We start from the raw sequence: 22126 nt of genomic DNA, 5'->3' as shown, positions 1-22126 counted from the left end.
TAGCAGGCGACGTATTAATATTTGCTATCTACGCCAGTATTATAGCTGCATTGTAGCTATTAAGAAGCTTATTGTTACGCTATGGACAGAACGTCTAGTAATATGGATTTTAATCCTTTAATACAGCGGCCTTATTGCGAAGAGAGCGTGGAAAGTAAAAGTGGCACTCCTTTACTCTAGCGGAGCCTTTCTTTAGTCTTAAGTAGTAAGATTTAGTGCAATTGCGGTGCCGTTAAAATCGATTAAGGTAGGCAGTAAGAAGCTTACTAGTGTTAAGGTGTTCCTTATAGCTAAGAGTAGAAGGATGTTAAAGATTAGGAGGCCTAGATTAATTAGAATTTATTACGGATATAAAAGCAGCCTAGTGCTTAGTAAAAGCCGCCCTTAATTCACTAGTTAACGGATCTGGCCTTAGGGCTATTGAACTCTATAAGAAGCTATGTATATAGCCGTTACCTTACACCTACCACTTATATTAGGACTAAAAGTTAGTACTATTAAATAGACCTATAAGCACGTGCTTCCTAAATAGATTAAAGCGGTAATGTAGCTAGTAAGCAGTAATATGCGGATTATTATTAAGATTCTGAGAAGTAATCTGGTAGCGTTAAGCCTTATTAGTAGCCTTATATTCGTTAAATAGAGGTATATAAGAGTGTAGATTATACTAATATAGATTAGCTGCGCTAAGTGTAAAGAATAGAGACCCGCTCTTAATATTTTTAGTATAAGCTATAAGCTTATTTCTCTTCTGCTTCTAGTAGGGCCTAGTGCCTTTAAGCTTCTATATATGCTGTATAATCTTATTTAGAACCTAACCACCCCTATTACTATTTATAAGATTACTAAGCTTATCTAAAGATAGACTATTTTTATTTAATCGGCTATAAAGGAAGCGGGTAGCGTTAAGGGCTTGCTCTCTTATAATCTAATTAAACACATAGTAGCAAAATAAGGGGTAGCGGCTAAACCGACCGTCCTGATACTTAAGTATATGCTTGGCGTACGCAGCTAGGGTAACTATACGGCTTCGTAGTATATTAAAGTTGGCTTTACTATAAGGAAATAGAGTAGGAAAGGCGCCGCGTATAATAAAACTAGCTAATTGTTTGGAGAAAGGTGTCTACTACATAGTAGGAACCTCTAGGCCCGTTTATAGGTCTTATTAGTGTTAAACCTCGCGACCTAAAAGTTCCAATTTATTAAGGTTAGGTACTAGATTAGAAACTAAAGTATTTAGTACGTTGTTATTAAATTCGCTATCTAGTATATTACTACTAAGCTTGGTAGGCAGAGGATTAATAATAGGAGGACGTTATATAGGAGTAGTAGGGTAAGCCGTTAGGCTACTAGAATTAGACTCTGACTTATTAATATAAGGTAGCTAATCTAATATAGAGCCATTTTTAGGTAAGCTAGTAAGCCAGATGCTATATATTTTAACGTCGTAATAATTAGGATAATTAACCTTTAGAAAGTAAAGCTATTGTACTATAGTAAAGCGCCTTATAGTATACCGCTTGGTAAACTACTAACTTAGGTATTTGCTACCCTCTACTGCCGTAGGCCTTATAACCAGTATATTAAGTTTAGTAGGTAGCTATAGTAGCTGCCTTTAAATTTTGGTATATTCTGGCCAAAGCAGCAGACGTGGCTAGTATAGCGATGTTGCTGGCCGCGTATACGCACGACTTGCAGATGAATGTATACGCGCGTAATTAGAAGCTCCTCTACCGCGGTAAGTGTAGGTAGAAAGCTAGGAATAGGCCCTGGATTGAGCCCGTTGCTTTCACTAAATAGGGGAGAAAGGGTTAGATCTTTAAGGCTATCGGCGTTCTTAATATAGGCTTTGTATATACCTATATTATTACCCTCTATAGCTAGGCCTATTTGGAACTATCGCTCCTTATAATAACTGCACGTCTCTATATATTTAGCCTATAGTATACTCCTAAACTTCTTAATTCGCTCCCAATCGACAGCCGAAACGGGTAGTAGTGTGGCCGTAGTTAGAGCTTGCCGCGAGGGAGCTTACCGTAAGGAAGGTGGTATTGGTAGTAGGGTAGGTATTGGCGGTAGAGTAGGCATAGGAGCTAGTTCCGGCGAGGACGTATTTAGGCTATCTAGAGTGCCTCTTCTACTATACGGAGCTTTATCTGTGGTATATAGCGGAGGAGTAGGCGAGTGAGCTTTACCCCGTTAATTAAGAATGCGGTGCTCCCGTTATATTACCCTAATTATCTTCCGCCGTTAAGCTATTTTAGGGGTATCTTAACTGTTCTGGCCGCGAGGCAGGAAGGCGTTCTCGGTATTATTTTTAGGTGGTGCAGTTCGCTAGCGCCTTGTAGGACGATTCCTAGTAGTAAAACCTAACTCTATAAGAGCTCTTCGCTTATTTAAATTATATTTAGAGGCCTAGAAAAGTAAGTAAAAGTAGAAGTAATATATAGGGAAGACGCGCCTTTAACCGATATAACTGGCACAGCTTTAAAATCTTATTTAAAGGGCCGTCTTTAATAAAGTTAAGGCGGGGCTTATAGATATAGCACTTGCTGCACTTAATTATAGTAGGATCTGCTATATTTATAATATATATTGTGGTATTAATAAAGGTGTTAATAAAAAGGAAGGCGCAATACTAGGATATTTTGATGTTTATAATATTTTGATGTTCGTCACGTGGATTCTGCCATAACTTACCGCGCGTAAGTTTTTTTTCTAACCAATTAAAGGCTGGCTTGGCGAGGGTTTGAAAATTTAGACACCTATACACCTGAAAGTAATAATCGTTCGGTTCCTCTCACCCAATTCCTCGGCTAAACCGCCAATTGGGTGAGGGAGCTCAATGCGTAAAAACCAGCAATATACAAATCTTACCCCACCTTCCTTATTACTACCACCAATATGCCTACTAAAGGAGAGCTTATCGAAGAAGCCGTTATTAAGGCCTCTTAGGCTATGGATGCTGATCCTAAATTAACAGGGACAGCGGCCGCAGCTAAGTTTCTAGCCCCCTATCATCGATTAATGGCTCGCCGGCGGGGTCGTCCAGCAAGTAATACTAGAGGGGGACATAATAAAAAACTCGCAGCACCACAAGATTATGCCCTAAAAGATTATATCTTTATGCTCTATGGAGCAGGGACTGCGGCGAACCTCGAAGTAATACAAACAGCCACTAGACGGCTCCTTTATTACGCATCAGGCGACCGTACGTCTTTAGTATCACAAAGGTGGATAAAAGCTTGGATGGCTCGACACTTTAATTACCTTAAGACTCTTAAGACGAAACCTATATCCGCAAAACGATTAGGTATATATATTGTGGAGGATGTAAAGGTACACTTTACGGAGTTTAAACGGTGTAAGGAGAAGTGGGCTATTTAAGACGACGATGTCTCTAATTTTGACGAGACCGGCTTCCAAATTAGGGTTGTCTTTAGGGAAGTAGTTATTGTCCCAATTAATTGCGAGGTAGTTTACGCAGCGGACCCCGATAATAAGGAGCTTGTTACTTCTATGGAGACAATTAATTATGGTGGTAGAAAGGTTCCTGTGATAATTATATTTAAGGGCGCATATTATCTACGGAAGCACTTTTAGAACGATATAGATGGTGATACTCTCTTTGCGCGCTCCCTAACTGGTTTCTTAAACAATAAGCTTGGATTAAAATATTTAGAGCATTTTAATAGATTTATAAAGGACTATATAAAAGGGGTATATTGTATGTTAATCTTTGATGGCTATAGATCTTATTTAAACCAGCCATTTATTGATTACTGCTGGGAGCATAGAATTCGACCCTTCTAACTCCTACTGTATACAACTCACCTCTTACAACCTCTAGATGTGGGTATATTTCAAGCATTAAAGCATTCCTTTAAGAAAGAGATACGTAAAGAGATTTTTAATGGCGTAACTGAGATATTAAAGGTCGACTTCTTTGCGTTCTTTTAAACCTTCTATGATAAAGTCTTTAAGAATCGTCAAATCGCAACTAGCGCATTCCGTAAGACTGGGTTAATTCCCCTTAATCCAACGGTTGTTCTTACAAAAATGAAGGAATATTATAAGATATTTAAAGAATCTCGACTACGAACACCTACTCCTCCTTCTCAACAATCGTCATTACTCCCGTCGTCCTCCCCTGCTTTTGCAACCCCACCTCCGCAAACTCCAAATTGGAACGAATATTCGACACCTCTTATACTGTAAATACAAAAGCAAGGCTTTGATTACGTTAAAGAGCGTAATATAGCAGCAATGGAAGGAGTTACACCTATTACACCGTCTGTAATTTAAGTTGTAGATAAAGTTGAAAATGCATCTCAAAGGTCAATGCTCGCTGGTGCTCTTGCGACGAATTAAATACACGATTTAAGTATTGCAGAGGCCGCACGTTAAAAGAGAAAGGAAGCTAGTGGTAAGATTGTTTAGAAATATGGAGAGATATATGGTCACTAAGCTAGGAAAGATATTGCTGCCGACGAAGATAATAAGAAGGAGGTAATTAATATGAGAGAGCAGCGATTAATGAAGCCATGGAAGGTCAAATATAAGGTAATAGTGAAGAAGTTTAAACAGGACTATATAGAGGTCAAATTGAAGTATATTGGGTACGATTTATGGAGTTTAGATGAGCCTGTGTGGCCGTATTGATTTACATATAATATATATCTTTAATTTATTTGTGTATTGCTGGTTTTTGCGCATTGAGCTCCCTCACCCAATTGGCGGTTTAGCCGAGGAATTGGGTGAGAGGAACCGAACGATTAGACCACTTGTACCTCGGGTCAATAAAATAAAAATAGGAAAAAAGAGAGGAGACCCAGCAGTTTAAATTTAGTAACTTTTTTCTATTCCTTATTATCCTCCAGTTCCACAATCCGATCCTTACCCTCTAGTACTCCCACTGCCGCCACTATAGGCTGAGAATTTATATCGTACGACGAACATCCAGTGATCTTATTGGACTGGGGTCTATTTGGAGCTCCAGTGTGGATTCAAAGTCGATGTGGATTTGGATTGGGCCTTCTAATTGGTGGATTGGAGTGGATCTTGTTTGATTTGACTCCTGGAGCTCCAGATCTATACCCAATTCGAACTGCGGCTGAGGAGGAATAGAGCGCTAAGGAGTCAGTGCATAAGAGAAAGCCAATCGGCAACTCTTAAAACTCTACCACTGGCTCACTGTCCAATAAGTGGTATTAGTCATAGAATCTAGGAACTTTGTTATCCTGCCCCTACTACTGTCGCTTATGCTGTTGCGGCTCTGCATCTACACCTACTGTTTGTTATATTTGACTTTCCTGCCTCCGCAATGGAACGATTTCTCTTAGTACGCCTACCTCTACTATCTAACGACGTTATCCTTGCCCCGAAATTGATCGATTCGAAAGCCGACGACATGAAGGAGGTGGTTGAGTTTAAGCTGCGGGCAAGAACTACATTCAATATAACGCCTTAACGAAGAAACCGAAGCATATAAAGCAACGCACGTTACCTATATGACTTTGGGGTAAGGATCTACAGCTAAAGGAAGGTGACGGCTTGATTACATATTAGTACTATTATATTTAAAATGCAGTAGTAAATGCGGTAGTAGAGGCACCTCCGGGGGAGCCAGGTAGGCTGGTGAGCCAGGGGTTGTAGAGTCAGATAATGACAAGAGTGAGAGCCACGATGAGGGCGCACATGCCGCCCTTAAGGAGGCGATTAAGGTAGAAGATCACGAAGCTTCTTATATAGAGGCCTTGTGGTTTGGGGTTAATTTGGTACGTTCCTCCTTCCTTACCTTTTTTCCTCACCTTCTGCCAAGACTTACTATTTATAGTATATATTTGATCTAGAGCCATATTGGAGTCCTGGAGCTCCACCGCCTCCTCAGCGTATGGAGTGGATTTGGGGGTCAAATCCACTCCAGTCCAGTCCAATAAGATCACTGCGAACATCAAGCTCTATAATCCCGCTACTTATAATTTCCACAGCACCCACTATAGAACCCTAGGAGACTCTGATATTTAGTAAAGGGGCAAGGGCCTACTAGATAATGTAGAGTCGCCGTATAAGCCTTACAAGGCTAGTATTAATTAGCTCTCTGCCTTATACAAGTAATATAGGTTACTTACAGTTATATTTAGAGACCCACGGCTCTAAATCAGAATTGCATTTATATATAAGGGCCTCCCTATCCGTACCTACCTCTCCAATACACCCCCTACCTAAGCCTCTATATTAATTGCTAGTAAAGCTTCTACCCTCTCCTACTTATCCTAAGAGTAGTTAGTTATATAGGTATATCGTACGGAGAGGAGAGTTTACTTATAGTATGGTAATGTTGCCGGAGAATCTATTATACGGCAGGACGGGAAGTATACCAGACAATTATATTTCCCAATTCTCAATAAAGGACGACGTCGGTGGGATTTAAACTTATAATCTATTAAGTTTAAAGTTAGCATATATTTACCTACGCCACCTACACGCCTTTAGTGGTTACCTTTTACATAAAATTATTTTATTTATATGCCCCCCTTCCCCCCTTTAGTGTTGTACAACACACCCCTTATATACTTTCCCTCGTACGACTATAAGAGAATACTTAAAATCTTATAAGCTACCCAGTCCTTTACGCACTCTAATGCCTTAAGTATTTATAGAGTAATTCTTGTATAATCCTATAGAATACGGCGTTAAGAACCTAAAAATACTCTCTCTGGCTTATCACTTATTCCAGGTATTAAGAGAACTTTAATTGCAAGCTGTAAAAGTCGTGGAAATCTTATATACTAAAGAGGCTAATTCCACTATTAAATAGCTATTGTATAGCTATTAAGCGGAATTAGATTCTCGTTAATATAGTTATTAAACTTATCTAGACTCTATGGACGAGTATATTTTAAATAATGCTAAAGATGAGCCTTATGGAAGGCAGAGAGTTTTTCTTTAGACTCTAAAGGCGACTTTTAAGCTTTCTTAGTTGCGTACAATATAGTTAAACCTAAAAGTATTGCTTTCTTACAGAATCTCTCCCAGAGCTTTTATACGCTAAAGAGCTTCTTTTCTCCTTTAACGGTAATACAATTATTCTGATCTTTTAAGAAAGCCGTATAACACTCTAGGTTAAGAACTCGTGCCGCTAAATAGTAGGGAGAATTATCTAGCTTCTTAGCGTACTTTACAAGCTTTTCCTTAGCACGTTAGAGTTAAGGAGTTATAAACTTATCCTTAGCCTTAGTAGCTATTACCTATAGAAAATAATTAGCTAAAGAAACGTTAAGAGTATTGTATAATTTACTAATGTGGTCTATATTATATCCTTAAGGATATTAACTAATTCTAGAACCCTCTCTAGTGTCGTATAATCTCCTTAAAGAAATAGAGTTGCTTCGTAGAAAGACTAAAGGAAATCACAAATCGTATAAAGATGTATCCATTCGCTTGTCGAGAGGATATTATCTTTTAAGTCATCCTTATAGTGCTCCACGTAGAGTTAAAGCCTAGCCTTTATCTTATCCTCTAGAGCTATACATAGCATAAGATACTAGCTATTCTATCTCGTACGATTATCCAGAGGAACTATTTTACTAGTATATTTAATAAACTATGTCGTATGGTTAGCTAAGCTACGGATATAAACAATATAGTTATAAAGCTTTCCCATCGGCCCATAATATTTCGAATATTTTTACCTCTTTTACGCTTTTCGTCTAATGCTAGCTCTAATTCTTTATCCTTTTTTTCTTTCTTTTAACTAGCGGTAGTGCTTATCGTACGACTTCTTCTTCTTCTTTCTTTTCTTCTTCATCTTGTTTTTTATCCTCTTTATTATATAAGTTTATAAGCTTCTTATCCTTTTTTAAACTAAATAGAAAGGCCTAAATAATAAGATTAATAACGTGCCCCTAATAGCGAATTCTTTAATATATTGCGATCTAGTTAATTTTATACTTAAGGCTAAGCCATTAGCCAATCGTACGATAGAGAACATCGTTTAATCCGGCATTATCGCCAACAAGAGCTCCAATCTTTGTTTTAATGCCGTACTTAATAAGAACCGGACAAAGCGCCTCCTATTAATCTATACCACTCTGGCTAAATACCGTATAAAGGGCAATTAAGGGATTCTAGTATTTATCCTGGATATTAACAAAGCTAGCATAGATTCCGAGAAGAAGGAAATAACTTAGAGAGGTCCAGATATCCACGGCAAGGTAAATATTTATTTTTATAAATTAAAGTACTTTTTATACAATATCTTAACTCTTAGTAAAGTGTTTAAGAACCCAGGCTATAATTGTTAAATGGTGTATAGGGATAATTAAGGGTGCTTCTCGGTTTAATGCTTTTACGAAAGTATAAAACTCTGGCCATTCTATATATAAGAAGGGAAGCCGTCGTACAATAATCAGATCTAGAAGTGCTTGCTTTACAATATTTTAATATACCATACGCTTTAGAACCTCACCCTTAAGACCTTAAACTTCTCCTCTTGCTAAAAGCTTTTGATATAGTTCTAAAAGAGATCTTTCCCCCCGATTTTTTACTGTCGTACGCTCCTAATTCTCTACTAGATTCCATTTAATATTATATTTTTTAAGATGGCCTTATAATCCAACGGTTAAGGAATAGTGTCCTTTTAGGTCTTAAGGAGGACAGTATTTGCAAAAGTAGCGTTTCTTTGTATGAGCCTTTTCTTCCTTTATTGCCGTACGAGTATGTTTATAAATTAAGGAGACTTATCTTGAGATCTGTGTTGTATAAGTAGTTAGGATTGAACTAGTATCAGCTTTGGTCTTAACGCCGCTTAAAAGGGTAGAAAGTGTATTAACTTTAGAGGAATTATTATCGTTAAAGTTTTTAGGGTGAATTTCACTAGTACTAGCCATATTTATAGCGTTATACGATAGGGGTAAAGGTTTAGTTTTATAGTTAAAATTTTGCGGATATCCAGATATTATCCGGATATTATCCGATATCCGGGCTATCCTCGGATAGGATTATTATCCGCCCGACCGGATAGGATAATCTATCCTCCGCAACCCTGCGAAGACACCGACTACCGGTGGACGGACTCGGGGTTGTATGACCAACAGCGATCAGGCTGTCCGCCGCTCACTATTAGTTTGGGAATGCTGGGCACTTTGGAGTCTTTCTATTTGAGGGGCTGTCACAAGGACGCCATGTTTCTGATGCTTTTGTTGACAGCAACACTAGAGATTCGGCGGGAGCAACAAAAGTGATTGTACATGAATCACGTTGTGTAGCATAAAAAGTCAAATCTACACCAAGCGCGAAAAATGCTACCTTTGCAGAGCGTGAGCTTGGCTTCCAATATTAACACAGCGGGAATTTTGGGCCATAAAGTCCGACTCTCGTGGTTGGTAGTTATGCCAGCTTTGCCGGGCATCGGAAAGACGCATTAGCTCTGGCCTGGCACGCCTTATCGTCCAGTAATTGACGTCAGGTCGGAGAAATGTGGTAGCTCGACTAACATGCCACCGGGATGACCAAGCAAACATGTCATTCAGGCCCGCCCACCACCGGAATCTACAGGGGGTATGATTTTAAACGTCTGGCTCATGATTCTGCCAGAAGTATCATAAGCTGATTAGTTAAATGGCCAGAGAGCAGGAAGACCCTACAGACTAGATAATAAAGATGAGAGAAGTGCATAATACAACCTACTCATTGATGCTCACCAAGCTATCTGTTGGGCTAAACCGCTTTTGCTATTGCAATATTGTTGACGTAGTCACGAATAGAGCGGTACTTCCTAGGCACGATCGGAGCATCTTTAAAATGGCATTACAGCCATGCCAACTGCTTGTGACAACGTAAATCCCTTAGGGTGCATAAAATAGGCCAGGCGCACAATTTTCACCAAGGAGTTACACATGTCCCATAATGAATGGCGTTATCATTGATCATTAGATAGTAGATTTGAGATACAATACCTATGGTAATCCACCTCAGTTCATTTTTCTTCCTCATGAGAGCTCTATTTGGTATGGAGCTCTTTACCGAAATAATTCTTCGTACACTACATTCACCGTCTGACCCATTATTGTATGTCACGCCTTGGAGCAAAGAGGTTGATACCTAAGGTAGTTGGAAATTTAGTGACAAATCTGCGGGCCCTAGTACTAATTAAGTTAATTGCCGCTAGCGTCCCAAATCAGTGAGTATCTCTTGAAGTATTTCCAGTCCTCACATCCTCTAGAACCATACAAATCTACTGCCTCAAGATGTCTCTTAACCCAATCAATATAGATGATCGTGTTGCTCATACACAGCCTATCCCCTATACTATATTTACGTCTTTCCAGAAAATCGTCATCACAGTTCTTGTCTCCGTGGCTGCTACATTTTCTGGTTTCGCATCAAATATTTATTTCCCCTCAATTCCTACAATCTCGTTCGATCTCTCCGTTTCCACCGAGTTAATTAATTTGACCGTAACATCTTACATGATTTTCCAAGGCATTTCACCGACTTTCTGGGGTGCTTTTGCTGACGTGCGTGGACGCAGAATTGCCTATGTCTGCACTTTCCTCATCTTCCTAGGGGCGTGTATCGGGCTTGCCGAGACTCGGCATTACTACCAACTGGTAATCCTAAGATGCTTGCAGAGCACAGGGAGTGCCAGTACGGTGGCAATTGGCGCTGGTGTGCTTGGGGACATTACAACGAGGGAAGAGAGGGGAGGATATATGGGGTTCTTTCAAGCAGGCTTGCTATTCCCCCTAGCCGCAGGTCCAATTCTCGGTGGCATATTCTCGGGGACTCTCGGATGGAGAGCAATTTTCTGGTTTTTGGCCATATATAGCGGCATCTTTCTGGTTGCGCTCGTTTTCTTTCTGCCGGAGACACTGCGTTCGCTGGTCGGCAACGGCTCCGTGCCTGCTAAAGGTGTTGCAAAGTTTCCACTGGCCTACATACAGCGGCGTCAAGGCCGATGCACCAAATCCAATGCTCCACAGGGTTTGCCAAGCCCTGGCCCGAACAAAAAACTCCGACTAGATTTTTTGGGCCCGTTACGAATTCTTTTTGGCGGAGAAGTCACTTGGATAATTCTCTACCTCTCCATTTATTACACAGTCTGGCAAATGACCATCACGGCAATGTCCACACTTTTCAAACGCGCTTATCTCCTTAGCGACGTTCAAATCGGCTTGACTTTCATTGCCAACGGCTTTGGAAGTATTATAGGTACTATTTTCGTCGGAAAGTTCCTCGACTTTGATTATCATCGGATCAAGCATCATTATACTGGCCGCATAGAAGACTTTCCTCTTGAACGGGCTCGCCTGAGAACAATTTGGCTTTGGAGTGTGCTCCAGTGCGCCTCAATGGTGGTATTCGGGTGGACACTAAATGAAAACGTGCATATATCTGTGCCAATCACATGTACATTTTTTATTGGCTGGGCGTCAACTTCAACTCAAAGTGTGATCACGACATTTCTAGTGGATGTTTTCCCTAAGAGAGGTGCGTCGGCGGCTGCAGCGTTAAATTTGTCCCGGTGTTTGCTAGGAGCGGCTGGTACAGCGGTAGTGCTTCCGATCGCGAATGCTGTTGGAGTGGGATGGACATTCACGGCGCTTACGAGCGTAATGCTGGCTTCCTTAGTGTTGGTTTTCGTGCAGATGCGGTACGGAGCCGGGAAAAGACGGAAAAGAGAAGAGAGTGAGGGTAATGGCTGAAAAATCAAATTTACCTCCCGTGGATAAGCATTGGTGGGCGGACTTACAGGGGAGAATTAGCATCCATGAATATGAGTACATACAGCAAATAACATCATGCCAAACTCATCTACTGACTGTACCCATTTCTCGATCCTCTTTCGCCGTTGGGCAGAACCGGTTTCGGGAGACAGCCACAATTCTGAAATCTGGAGCTCACCATCGTGCCATGTCGAAAGATGATAATCATACTCTTGTTCCCAGATGTCTCTTTTTCGAGCATTCCATAGTAACTTGCCGCATGGAACTGGAAGGGCTGATAGCTCCTCTGCAAGATATATTGGCTCCTGGCTGATTGTATTAAATAAGTTACTGAAGAGATACATAGCATAAATCGTTCGCCTCTTGGCAGAAGCAATAATCCAGGACTCCCATTTAGGCGTGTACGAGAAATTTCCGCATCGCAAAGAAGTCCGGTGGCGGAGACGTGACTGGCTATTTCCTGCAGATGCACCAAAGCCGTATGATCAACTAGGTTTACGCTTGGAGCTGGTGAGAAAAATACCATCAAAGTGTACAGGAGGTAAGCCTGGAAGGCTGCCAGAAGCTCGAGGTGGCCGTATGAATGATACTGCTTTAAATCAACCTATGGTCCTGCTAAGGAGAAGGCCAATTATAGATACCTCCTCAAGTAGCCTGTTCATTTCTTGCTGTATGCTAAGTGAGACCACAGTACCACTGTCATGCTCTTCCCACTGATGCACAAGGGTATAACAATTTGCAAGAGGCTTAGACAGTTGCTCATTTACGATTTGAAGCGGATGTATAATCGGAGGAAGCCCTCCGGGACATAGCATGGATTTGTGATAAGTCTGAAGAACACATGAAAGATATTGAACGGTGAACAGTTGAAATGATTTAGGTCTTTGGTGTGGTATTGGAATGAAAGATCCCATCCAGCGGTTGCCAATTTGAGCGCTGTCGGTAATTGGGACCAAATGAATATTTGTAAAGTCCAACGTAGCCTCTCCGGTACCTACGTGTTGTATTTGTGCAGAGGTCATATCTATTTCCAAAGAGCCTGCAGAGCCAACCTCGGCGAAAGGTTGGTGGGTGAAGGCAGACGTAGAAGCTTTGCCAACAAATGGACCAGGTGTATTCGCAGCATAATATTGGCAGTTAAGCTTCCGGGATTCGCATCTTGAACAGATGGGTCGCTCAAGGCTACATCGACGCTTTGCCTCTGAACACTGCTTACATGCCTTTTTTGGAATGTTACTTGTCCACCTTAGGCTCGCGGTGTCCAGTTTAGATTGCAGATGCGACATTCGGAAGAGGGGTCAAGGTGAGCGAAAGAGCAAAGTGGTCGGTCGGTCGGTCGGTCGGTCTTCAAGCTTCGCTTCAAGCTTTGCACTAGGTCTCGATTCGACGTGGAGGGCTAGGCGTGGTCCGACGAATCGCTGGCTGTGCTGACGCACGACAGTCTCGCGAACCTCTCATGCTGGACACAAAAGATCAGCAGTCTGAAGCCTTGTGCACAGTTCGTGCACCTAGACGTTCCCCATCAATTCTGATTGGATAGATTTCCACAAGCAACCATCTCCGAGACGAAGGCTCTCTGAACGTGTCACGTCCTAGTGCTGACTGTACCCAGCTCAGCTACCATCGGCCTGCTGTTGCTTACTGCTTACTGCTTACTGCTGACTGCTCGTTGCCCAAAACTCGTGGGCTCCGGAGCTGGAGACAGGAATGGCGCTTATATATGAGAGTTCGTAAGTCTGTAATTGCACAGTACATCAGCAGCTGAGACTACTAATTGATTGGATGGGGTCTTCTCAGTACAGCCATGTCTGGCACAGACTCATTCGCGGCTAGCCTTGTCGCTCACTGGGGCAAAACAGTTAGGTGAAGGAACAGCTAGCCCAGGGGGTGTTTTAACCGATGATGCGTACGGAGCCCGCTCGTCTGAGGCAGAACCCTGTTCTGAGAACAGGCGAAAGAAAGCGCCACAGGGATCGCTTGGTTCCAAGTACCCTACAAGGGGGTAACACGAATTGCTCAGACGCCCCCCTGCTAGTATTGTACACAAAATAACCTAGCCCTGCTATATTACTTGGGGCTCGCTTATTTTCCTCTCCATAATAGCAGGGGGGGCGCCTGAGGCATTGATGTTACCCCCTTGTATTGCAATTCTTCGGAACGGACTGTGTCCCCGCGGGTGAGGATTCACGTATGCTTGGTTGCAAGAACCTTGCTGCGATCGGCCTTCCTCCGCATGTCGTGATCTTTGTCAAATATCGTGAAGTTTCCACCCGTGCGATATTGCCGACCTCTTTGCAGAGACAGCGTTGTATTTGCGTTTTGGCGGCCACAAAGGATTCTCCAGGGCAACCAAAAAGATCCTTGCGCGTAGCCACAGCCGTTCGCTACAGTTAGTACACCCTCTCGTCAATTCCGGTGGTTAGCGCAGCCACGTTCTGCACGGCCTTTTTGTAGGGGAAGTTTTGGGAATGCTTGAGCCTGAGTAAGCTGAAACCTCGGCGCAAGATAGTTTATTGGCTCAGCTCGTCCTGAATGCGGTCCAATCGGGAAATACGTTGACTCTCAATGGGCTCCAGTGCTGGTGATATTCACGGGTCCTCTCCTCGACTCCTCAGGGCCGGCCTCCTCCACCGAAATCGAACATGAGTTGATATGTGGCTTTTCATCTCTTCTCCCAGATCTTCGAACCGTGATCCACCATGTCAAGAGCAAGACTACCGTTCCACCTACTTGCCGCCCTTCTCTTCCTACTTTGTTATAATTCCATACGTTTTATAGAGGCTACTAGCATCGCAACCTTCTTGGATGATTCCTGCCAGAAATCTTACAGGTCTATCAATGGCCCAAATGGATATCCCAACGGAACGTGCACAAGTCTCGACTCTCAAGGCTCCTTCGGCAGTTTTCAGGTAGTTGGAGAGGACAATGGATGCACTGGTGAGAATACTTAGACTACTATTCCCTATGATCAGGCCTAGAGCTGATGGCTTCAAAGTTACAATCTACGCCAACGATACCAATGCGGAACAGCCTTGCTCGGCCGTGGTGCTTCAGTTTGCTAATATAGCAACGTGTTATAACTCTTCCTGGGTATACTATAGCATTGATGCATGCATACCTCCAAGCTCAAGTTCCTCGGCTTCGTCAAGCCCAACTTCTTCATCCACGCCTCAAAGTCATCACAGTAATCATACCGGTGCCATTGTGGGTGGTGTTGTCGCTGGTATCGCTGGCGTGGCAGTCTTAGTTGGAATCGCCATCTTCTTTTTCGTCCGCAGGCGCAGGTGGCAGCGCCAACGACTCGATGAACCCCATGAAATGCCCGACACGCATGTCCCTGAGATGTATGCGAAACAGGCGGAGCCTGAGCTCCCCGCACCCCAAGGGACAGCGGAGCTAGGACGTAATAGCCAATACATTACTGCCGCAGAGCTTCCCGGAGACTATGGAGAACATGCTGAACAGGCTGAAAAGCCAAAAGAGGATATTCGGCCCGAAACACCATTGGAAATGCAGGGTAACGACAGCTGGCTTCCGGGCAACGATACTGTGGGTAATGTAGAAGGCCACAGAACAAAGTCCTGACTGTAGCTATCTCGTGTACGTCTTCATTACCGGATCTCTCGCGTTGTACTTTTAGACCGCCGGTTACCGCAGAGGGCTTGTACAAGATTTAGAGAAAAAAAAATGAGCATACGATTCCTCAACATATTTTTTAAGGGCTGAATAAATTTGTTTGGGCGATGCTTCACGTGGAAATCCAAGTTGTTTAAGGCTTCTTTTCTGTTTACGGAGTGCTGGAGCCTATTCTGTGGTTCTCCACACAATCAGAGTGTTTATTTTTATCTTCAGCTTTTCAAAATAATTCCACTTAGATCCGGGCATTTTGGCCGCGATTTTAGCCCCCCGCCGTATTAGTCTTGCGGCTCGGACCTAGTATATTTTCCAGTCAAGCGTATGATCATGCAGTTACCAGGGCTGTTGAAACATCCATATGAAGTGGAATGGCAGAAATTCTGTGAATGCACAATAACTAACCCCCTACCTACCCAGGTAAGATCCAGAGGGATCCACTTGGTAGTTTCGCCCGACTACCATTGGCTGCCGTCATGAAAGTAAAGTGACAACGAAATTAGACCTCTTCATAACTCTTTGCTTTAGCAACTAGATGTTTATCTGATCCCAACTGCTCTGTTCCATTCTGTCGATCGGTAGTCCGTGCACCGATTGTAAGAAAAGGAAGACTCATATAAAGATTAATCTATGTAGAAAAAGAGGCTATATATACATAAAGTAGATGCAGGTACAGGGGGGGGTATGTAACTGAAATAGGGGGTATAGGCTAAATCCAACCTAAATCGACACATTCATTACAGAAATAGGCATGCCTTACTCTGGCTGAGCTAGCATCTCGCTGCCGTTAAAATTCGTAGTTCATAAGATGTAAGGGATACAACGTTGCTGCAACGCTATTCACTTCTTCCAGAATTTGCTCGAAGTTGTGACTAAACTATCCCTTAGAGGAAATTGATAATTCTGCGTTCAGTAAAAGCGTGACTGTGGTTCCACGAGTAACTCACTGGATTTCGGGTAAACTAGGCTCCCGGTCTGTACCTGGTCTGTCCCTGGCTTGACCCTATATATAGCCGCGCACTACAAGGGGGTACCACAAACGGGCCAGACACCCCTGCTGGTATGGTAAGCGAAATAACTTAGCCCTATACTACGGTATCGGGCATAAGTTTCGTTAGCATATGTAGAGCTTGGCAAAAGAATTCCTCTTTTCTCATTGGTTAATCTATGTCAGACGAAACTTACGCCCGATACCGTAGTACACTCCTCTGGACTCGCTTATTCTGACATATATACTAGTAGGGGGGGCGTCTGACCCGTTTGTGGTACCCCCTTGTATACCGAGCGCAGATAAAGAACGCATTTCATTGGGGCTGAGCACAAAGCTCAATAGGAGTAGCTTGTAATGAGAATATGAAAAATTGCCTATGCGAACCAACCGTTTGGCTGCCCTGAAAGGGGCCACAGAAAATCCTATATTCAAGCGGCTGCTGAATCATGCTGATGATCAAAGACACATCTTACACGCAATTTAGTCCGTAGTTTGGCGTTTGCGTGTGCTGGCCCATCGTTCCTCCAGCTCATCACGGCTGTTTTCGACTTCACGGAAGGGCTTCGAAATAAACCCAGCTCGTGACAGCCTTGCGCGAGACTAAGCGGGCATTCCCGGGATATAAAAACTGCTTGTTGTCCTTGCAAAATAACCAAGCACTCAATCCACCTCACTCTTCACACATTTCCTGCACTTCGCTTTCGATATTAGTTATAACTTTCTTCATTATGCTTTTCGCAGCAATCGCTACCATCGCCTCGTTGGCTGTTTCTGCCTCAGCTTCATGCACTAAGATGGGCTTCATGACACACACATTCTACGGGTACCCAGACAACTCTCCAGCTGGGCCAGCAATCGCCCATGACTGCGGTCGTGGGTATACTGCTGGGGGGACAGGCACATATTCTGACCCGTTGACTTTCGCCTCTGCAACCAAGGAATTCTCCTGGTGCGAAATTATTTACGACCCCTATACGAAGAAGTATCTCCGCATGGAGGACGAGTGCGAACAGTGCGAGATAGATTGGTCAAATGGCATCCGGCATATTGATGTTTGGACTGGCAGTACTACTGTCAATGGCGGCCAAGATCAGATTAATTGCGAATATGCTTTGACACCTGCGGAACGCAGCCAGACTATCGTTCGGAGACCAGAGAGCACCTATCCTGTAGACAGTGAGTTTAGCACATTATTTCTCAAATGAATAATTTGAAGCAGGAATCTAACAAAAAATAGCTACGAGCCTCTATGTCAAAGGAGCAAACCCGTCCTGTCGCACTAGTCACATCTACCCTAGCTACAATATCAACGATTATTGCAGTATCTAGTCATTTTAACTATTTTCGGGGTTTTGTTTGGAGACGTCACCTTTAGGAATCTAGAGCAACGGGGAATGAACCTATTTCTATTCAAAACACTCAACCAACTGCCGCTACATTTCGTAGGGTAAAACTCCGTTTCATTGTTTCGGTATTCTTTGTATGCAATAGAAATGGCCTTCATAAAAATTTTATGAGAACCTTGGTCATGCGGTTCTGACTGTTGCTAAATTGTTAATATAAAATAACCTTACTTACAGTCAAAGCTCTAGTTTCCTAAACTAGCTTCCTGAATAGCCTGGCGTCAAACAACTGCACTAATACGTGAGCATCAGATATAGCCTAATCTTAAAATTCTCGTCAAGTCTGGTAATTGACACTTGTTTAATACTTTTGTTTTGAGAGCACACCGCGAGATTCCATCATATGGAATATGGAATAATATAGGCCCGCATACTGAGACAATGGCGGAGGCCTGGCGCATAAATTCAGATTGTACTAGTGGCTTGAAATCTTAGGATCTCGAAAAGAGGAGACGAGATACAGTACAATGGGGCGAAAGGTAGCAATGCAAAGTTTTAAAGAATTTAAAGAGAAAGCCGCAGCGAAGGCATCGCCTAGGCCAAAAGATGTGCTCTTTAAGTGATATAAGGATTTAGGAAAGCTTGAACTTCGAGTCAATCATCTGTGGAGGACTGATCTGTCTGGGGTAACCAATGCAGTGTGGCCAACAGGCAGCGTCGCTGGCAGCGAGCTGCTGATGCAAGCAGTCAGTCAGCGTATATTTATGCAGCGCGCTGACAGCTCGCTGCATAGGTGGTAAGGAAGGATCAATTTGGTGGTGTTTTAAAGCCTTTAGAAATAAGCATGCACGACGACGGCGCGCGGTTATATATTCTGCCAAGGCGGTGACTCTGTTTCTCTCATAGAAACAGCATCGTAAACAAACAACTTACAAACTTGCATCAAGGGTTACAATGGCATCCTCAGCAGCAGAGGCCTCAGCCGTGCTCCTCGAACTCCAACAATCTCAGCAACTCAAATTAATTGAGCTCTCCGACTCCATCCGCCCCAAAGATGCACAAAGCGCGCAAAAGCGCTCCTCAGGCGCATCCGACGTCTCCGCCGATGCGTTCGAAAATGCAACGCCCGCAAGTCTAGAGGCGGATCTCATACACTACAAAGTAAAACCTCGCGCCAATCCTGCCGCGGAGTACATTGACTAACCACGAACCCTACCCAATCCAGGAACTCTTCTCAAAACTGCGCTTCTCCTACGTCGAGCAAGTCACCAAAGAAAAGTTCCTCCGCGCCATAACTGACAACCCGCCGCTCTTCGTCGAGCAGTCCGAAAACACAGCGCTCGAAACGCAGCTCGGGAAAGCCAAAGCGGCGCTCAAGGCGCAGAAAGCCAAAGTCGCGGCGCTGATCGCGCAGCTCGAGGCGCGCGGCCGCGAACTCAGCCAGCGTGAGCACTACCACCACCACCCCCCATCACCCTTTCCCAAACTACCCAGACAACGCCATACGCGCTGACTGACAGCTCCACCCAGGCCACGACTCCGTCCACCTCCGCACCAGCACGCTCCAATCCCTCCCCGCGCAGCTCGCCGCCCTCTCAACCCGCATCGCCGCCCTCCGCGCCTCGCAGGCCCCCCACCCAACCGACCCCGCCCTCTCGCTCCCGCTCCCGGAAACGCTCTCGCTGCTGCAATCCCGGGAAGCGGAACTGGCGACGCTGAACACGCGGCTGGCGGCGCTGCAGTCTGCGGTGCCGCGCAAGGCGGCGGAGCTGGAGCGGCTGGAGGCGGAGCTGCGGCCGCTGGAGGCGCAGAAGGCGGGGACGGTGGCGGCGGCGAGGGAGGCGCGGCGGCGGCGCGAGGAGGGGGGTGGGATCGGGGATGAGCTTGAGGAGAGGGGGAGGTGGTTGAGGGCGGCGGAGAAAGGGTTGGTGGGGATGTTGGGGGTGGAGGGGTGAGTTAGCGCGGTGGGTTCTGCTTTGGGGTTGTGGCGTTAGGTGGGGTTTGGTGCGGCTGGGTTTGGGACGGCGTTTGGTTGCGGTTTGGGCTTGGGGTGGGGATGATACCCGTGCTGTAGGATATGATAGCTGGGAATGGAGGTCTCATCGAATATGAATAGCTCTTGTGGTATGTCAGAATTCAGTGTTCAAGCTAAAACACCCCCAGTAATTCGTGCCACAGGGCTAGGGGCTTCCACGACTTGTGAAATTCGGTACGTGAAATTCTATTCTACTTTCTAGCCCCAAGTTTGGGTCATTTTACTCCTGGCCACCCAGACAGCGAATGTTTCGCTGAAGCATGAGAAGGATCTAGGGAGCGTTCAATCTCTAAATTGCATGTTGCTGAGGCACAAGGGGCATTGTCCTCCCTCTACCATATACTTAGCCAGCTCCTGCCGTACAGGATCTTCATTGAAAGTGTCCGTTGCGATATCCCAGGATTCATCGACTTGGAGGGTCGAGCCCCCAGCGCAGAGCACACCACACAAGAAGGCTTTGTCCAGCTTTAGCATCCGTTGTATTTTTGGAAGCATTGATATCCAGGACTCCCTGGCATCTAGCATCATGGTGTTTATTTCCAGCCTTCGGAGTGTGTCTTTATGGTTGTCCAAAAAGGCCAAAAGATCAGGCTCTTTCGCCTCAATACCCCCAACACCGAACTCTTTGAGTTTTGGCCACTTAACGCCGTCTCCGACAAGGTCTTGAATCATGGCAGGCAAAACAATATTAAGCTCATAGTCTATGTTAAAAATTACCTTGAGTGAAGTTAGGTTCGGCATGTTCTGGAGGAAACGGCGCAGTGATCCGTGACTAAGGTACTCTCGACACTGCGCTCCTTCAAAGTTCATCTCGATGTCTTCCTCATCGGTGGCGGTGTCCAAGAGCAGATTGATATGCGTGATGCAGTGGGTGGCTTGCATCATCTTTCGCATTACCGACTTCTCTTGCGCGAAGAAACGCCAGCTTAAGGAGCCCGCTTCGACCCGGTCTAGTTTGATATTTGCATTGAAAACAGCCGTAAGGAGAGCATTCAGCTGGCGGAGTCCCTGCGGAGGATCGACCCCGTTTCGATTGCGGGAGCTTGGTTTGCAGAAAGTGTCTGCGAAGGCTTTTCTAACGGCTCCGTCTTTCAGGCGATGCCACCCGTAAATGAAACGGTCGGTAGACAATCGAACACCCTTTAACGTTGGAAAAATTTTGACCGCATATTCAATGGCCTCAAAGTCCCGATTCTCCTCCCACATGTCATCTTGTTGTTTGATCGTCTTTAAGTAGAAGTTGTAATGCTTTTCCAGCTCCTCTTCTGTTCGGTGGGTCACACGCTCGGGGTGCCTGCGGAAGTAACGATCTGCGGGAGATTCAAACGCATACATCCCGTCCGGTCCATCCGAAGAAGCAGCAGAAGAGACCTCCAATGATTCTCCTGGAGCGATCTCGGAATTTTCGTCTGTTTGTTCAGCTTGTTCAGCTTCCCTCCGCAATGTCTCTTGCCACCTCGCCTCTTGGCCAGCTACCCTCGCGACAAGATGATCCCGCCGCTTAAGATTAGCTTCCCACTCTCCTCTATCTGCGAACCTTTGATAGATATGGCGGCCATCGTATAGCAAAGATTTAACGTGAAGTCTGAATTCTGGATGATGGGCAGTTTCTCGTAGTCTTTCACAAGCGTCAGGATGGGAGAAGAAAAATACTTCTGGCAACAGGTATTTTATCCCGACGGCAGCACATGCCCTATTCACCAAACGGAATTCATTGACGTGGTAAAAGGGGAGCTTCTCGCAGATGTCATGAAGTAGTTCAACTGGTAGCTGGTGCATTTGAGGCACTTCTAGTGAGTGGGATATCAGGATTCATGCAGAATACGCTGGAGTTGAAACAAAACGATAAGAGTATATTTCCTTGGGGAAAGAGTCTTGTCCACAAAAAGTAGCGGCAGGATTGACAGGAAGTGAAGCTGACCTTCCGTGCGGCCTCTCCCGCGGTCAGCCGCACAACCCAAATAGGTAAGATGTTCACGATGGCACGTGCATTCACATTAGCAGCACTCCAGGTTCTCTGGAATTTCGATTAACTTGTTATTTCCGTGACTCGGGGGGAGATAAGGCCTCACTTCTCTCTTCATTCGCGTTAAAAAATTAAACGCCTCTTAAACGTATGTATGTATGTATGTATGTATGTATATTCTATTATGGCCATGCACTATCTAGGGTATAGGCCGTTACAGAGCGCTAACTAAATACTTCCTGCTATTAATATGCTTGCTCTAGTTTAGAAGCTAACTATAAGAACTATATATTTATTACCTAACGCTATACTTAACTAAGGAATAAATAAAGGAAAGTAATATGTTACTATTAAAGAAAGTTAGAGTTTAGAGGCGAGCCTAAGTAAGTAGTTTTCGATGCCTTATGTCCGTAGGGCTATTCCAGCGTT

At 44.3% G+C, this 22126-nt stretch overlaps 7 protein-coding genes across 7 annotated transcripts; 5 read left to right on the top strand and 2 right to left on the bottom strand.

Moving 5' to 3' along the window:
- Positions 1-2994: 2994 nt before the first annotated feature.
- On the top strand, positions 2995-3258 carry K441DRAFT_487004 (uncharacterized protein; the record flags this gene model as incomplete). Its single annotated transcript, XM_067641947.1, has 1 exon — positions 2995-3258. A coding segment is annotated over one exon (264 nt), but the record flags the coding sequence as incomplete, so codon positions are not given.
- Positions 3259-10053: 6795 nt separating this feature from the next.
- Positions 10054-11708, top strand: K441DRAFT_708341 (MFS general substrate transporter; the record flags this gene model as incomplete). The annotated part of the gene is made up of 1 exon (XM_067653770.1): positions 10054-11708. The coding sequence occupies exon 1, from the start codon at positions 10251-10253 to the stop codon at positions 11706-11708; it is 1458 nt and encodes a 485-aa protein (XP_067498842.1). The 5' UTR covers positions 10054-10250.
- Positions 11709-11764: 56 nt separating this feature from the next.
- K441DRAFT_708340 (uncharacterized protein) lies at positions 11765-13025 on the bottom strand (the record flags this gene model as incomplete). The annotated part of the gene is made up of 3 exons (XM_067653769.1): positions 12371-13025; positions 12175-12318; positions 11765-12115 (listed from the first exon to the last, which is right to left on the bottom strand). Exons 1-3 carry the CDS (start codon positions 13013-13015, stop codon positions 11765-11767), a joined length of 1140 nt encoding a protein of 379 aa, XP_067498841.1. The 5' UTR covers positions 13016-13025.
- Positions 13026-14130: 1105 nt separating this feature from the next.
- On the top strand, positions 14131-15664 carry K441DRAFT_708339 (uncharacterized protein). The gene is made up of 2 exons (XM_067653768.1): positions 14131-14666; positions 14725-15664. Exons 1-2 carry the CDS (start codon positions 14429-14431, stop codon positions 15312-15314), a joined length of 828 nt encoding a protein of 275 aa, XP_067498840.1. The 5' UTR covers positions 14131-14428; the 3' UTR covers positions 15315-15664.
- A 1294-nt stretch (positions 15665-16958) lies between these two features.
- K441DRAFT_645104 (uncharacterized protein) lies at positions 16959-17959 on the top strand. Its single transcript, XM_067646782.1, has 2 exons — positions 16959-17529; positions 17591-17959. Exons 1-2 carry the CDS (start codon positions 17082-17084, stop codon positions 17680-17682), a joined length of 540 nt encoding a protein of 179 aa, XP_067498839.1. The 5' UTR covers positions 16959-17081; the 3' UTR covers positions 17683-17959.
- Positions 17960-18650: 691 nt separating this feature from the next.
- On the top strand, positions 18651-19651 carry K441DRAFT_690073 (uncharacterized protein; the record flags this gene model as incomplete). Its single annotated transcript, XM_067652355.1, has 3 exons — positions 18651-18857; positions 18922-19141; positions 19227-19651. 3 exons carry the CDS (start codon positions 18651-18653, stop codon positions 19649-19651), a joined length of 852 nt encoding a protein of 283 aa, XP_067498838.1.
- Positions 19650-20408, bottom strand: K441DRAFT_667758 (uncharacterized protein). Its single transcript, XM_067649894.1, has 3 exons — positions 20000-20408; positions 19875-19905; positions 19650-19820 (listed from the first exon to the last, which is right to left on the bottom strand). Exon 1 carries the CDS (start codon positions 20401-20403, stop codon positions 20014-20016), a length of 390 nt encoding a protein of 129 aa, XP_067498837.1. The 5' UTR covers positions 20404-20408; the 3' UTR covers positions 19650-19820; positions 19875-19905; positions 20000-20013.
- Positions 20409-22126: the final 1718 nt, after the last annotated feature.

The sequence above is a fragment of the Cenococcum geophilum genome, assembly GCF_001692895.1.
Source record: "Cenococcum geophilum 1.58 unplaced genomic scaffold K441scaffold_57, whole genome shotgun sequence".
NCBI lineage: Eukaryota > Fungi > Ascomycota > Dothideomycetes > Gloniales > Gloniaceae > Cenococcum > Cenococcum geophilum.
Note: the sequence above shows the minus strand (reverse complement) of the source record. Positions and strands in the feature narration are given on the sequence as shown.

What these genes read in the sequence shown, in the direction of transcription:
- K441DRAFT_708339 (XM_067653768.1), top strand. Translation starts at nt 14,429, where the DNA reads ATGTCAAGAGCAAGACTACCGTTCCACCTACTTGCCGCCCTTCTCTTC. An exon ending in AGAGGACAATGGATGCACTG is followed by an intron (nt 14,667 to 14,724) that starts GTGAGAATACTT and finishes ATGGCTTCAAAG; the next exon opens with TTACAATCTACGCCAACGAT.
- K441DRAFT_645104 (XM_067646782.1), top strand. Translation starts at nt 17,082, where the DNA reads ATGCTTTTCGCAGCAATCGCTACCATCGCCTCGTTGGCTGTTTCTGCC. An exon ending in GAGCACCTATCCTGTAGACA is followed by an intron (nt 17,530 to 17,590) that starts GTGAGTTTAGCA and finishes AACAAAAAATAG; the next exon opens with CTACGAGCCTCTATGTCAAA.
- K441DRAFT_667758 (XM_067649894.1), bottom strand. Translation starts at nt 20,403, where the DNA reads ATGATTCAAGACCTTGTCGGAGACGGCGTTAAGTGGCCAAAACTCAAA.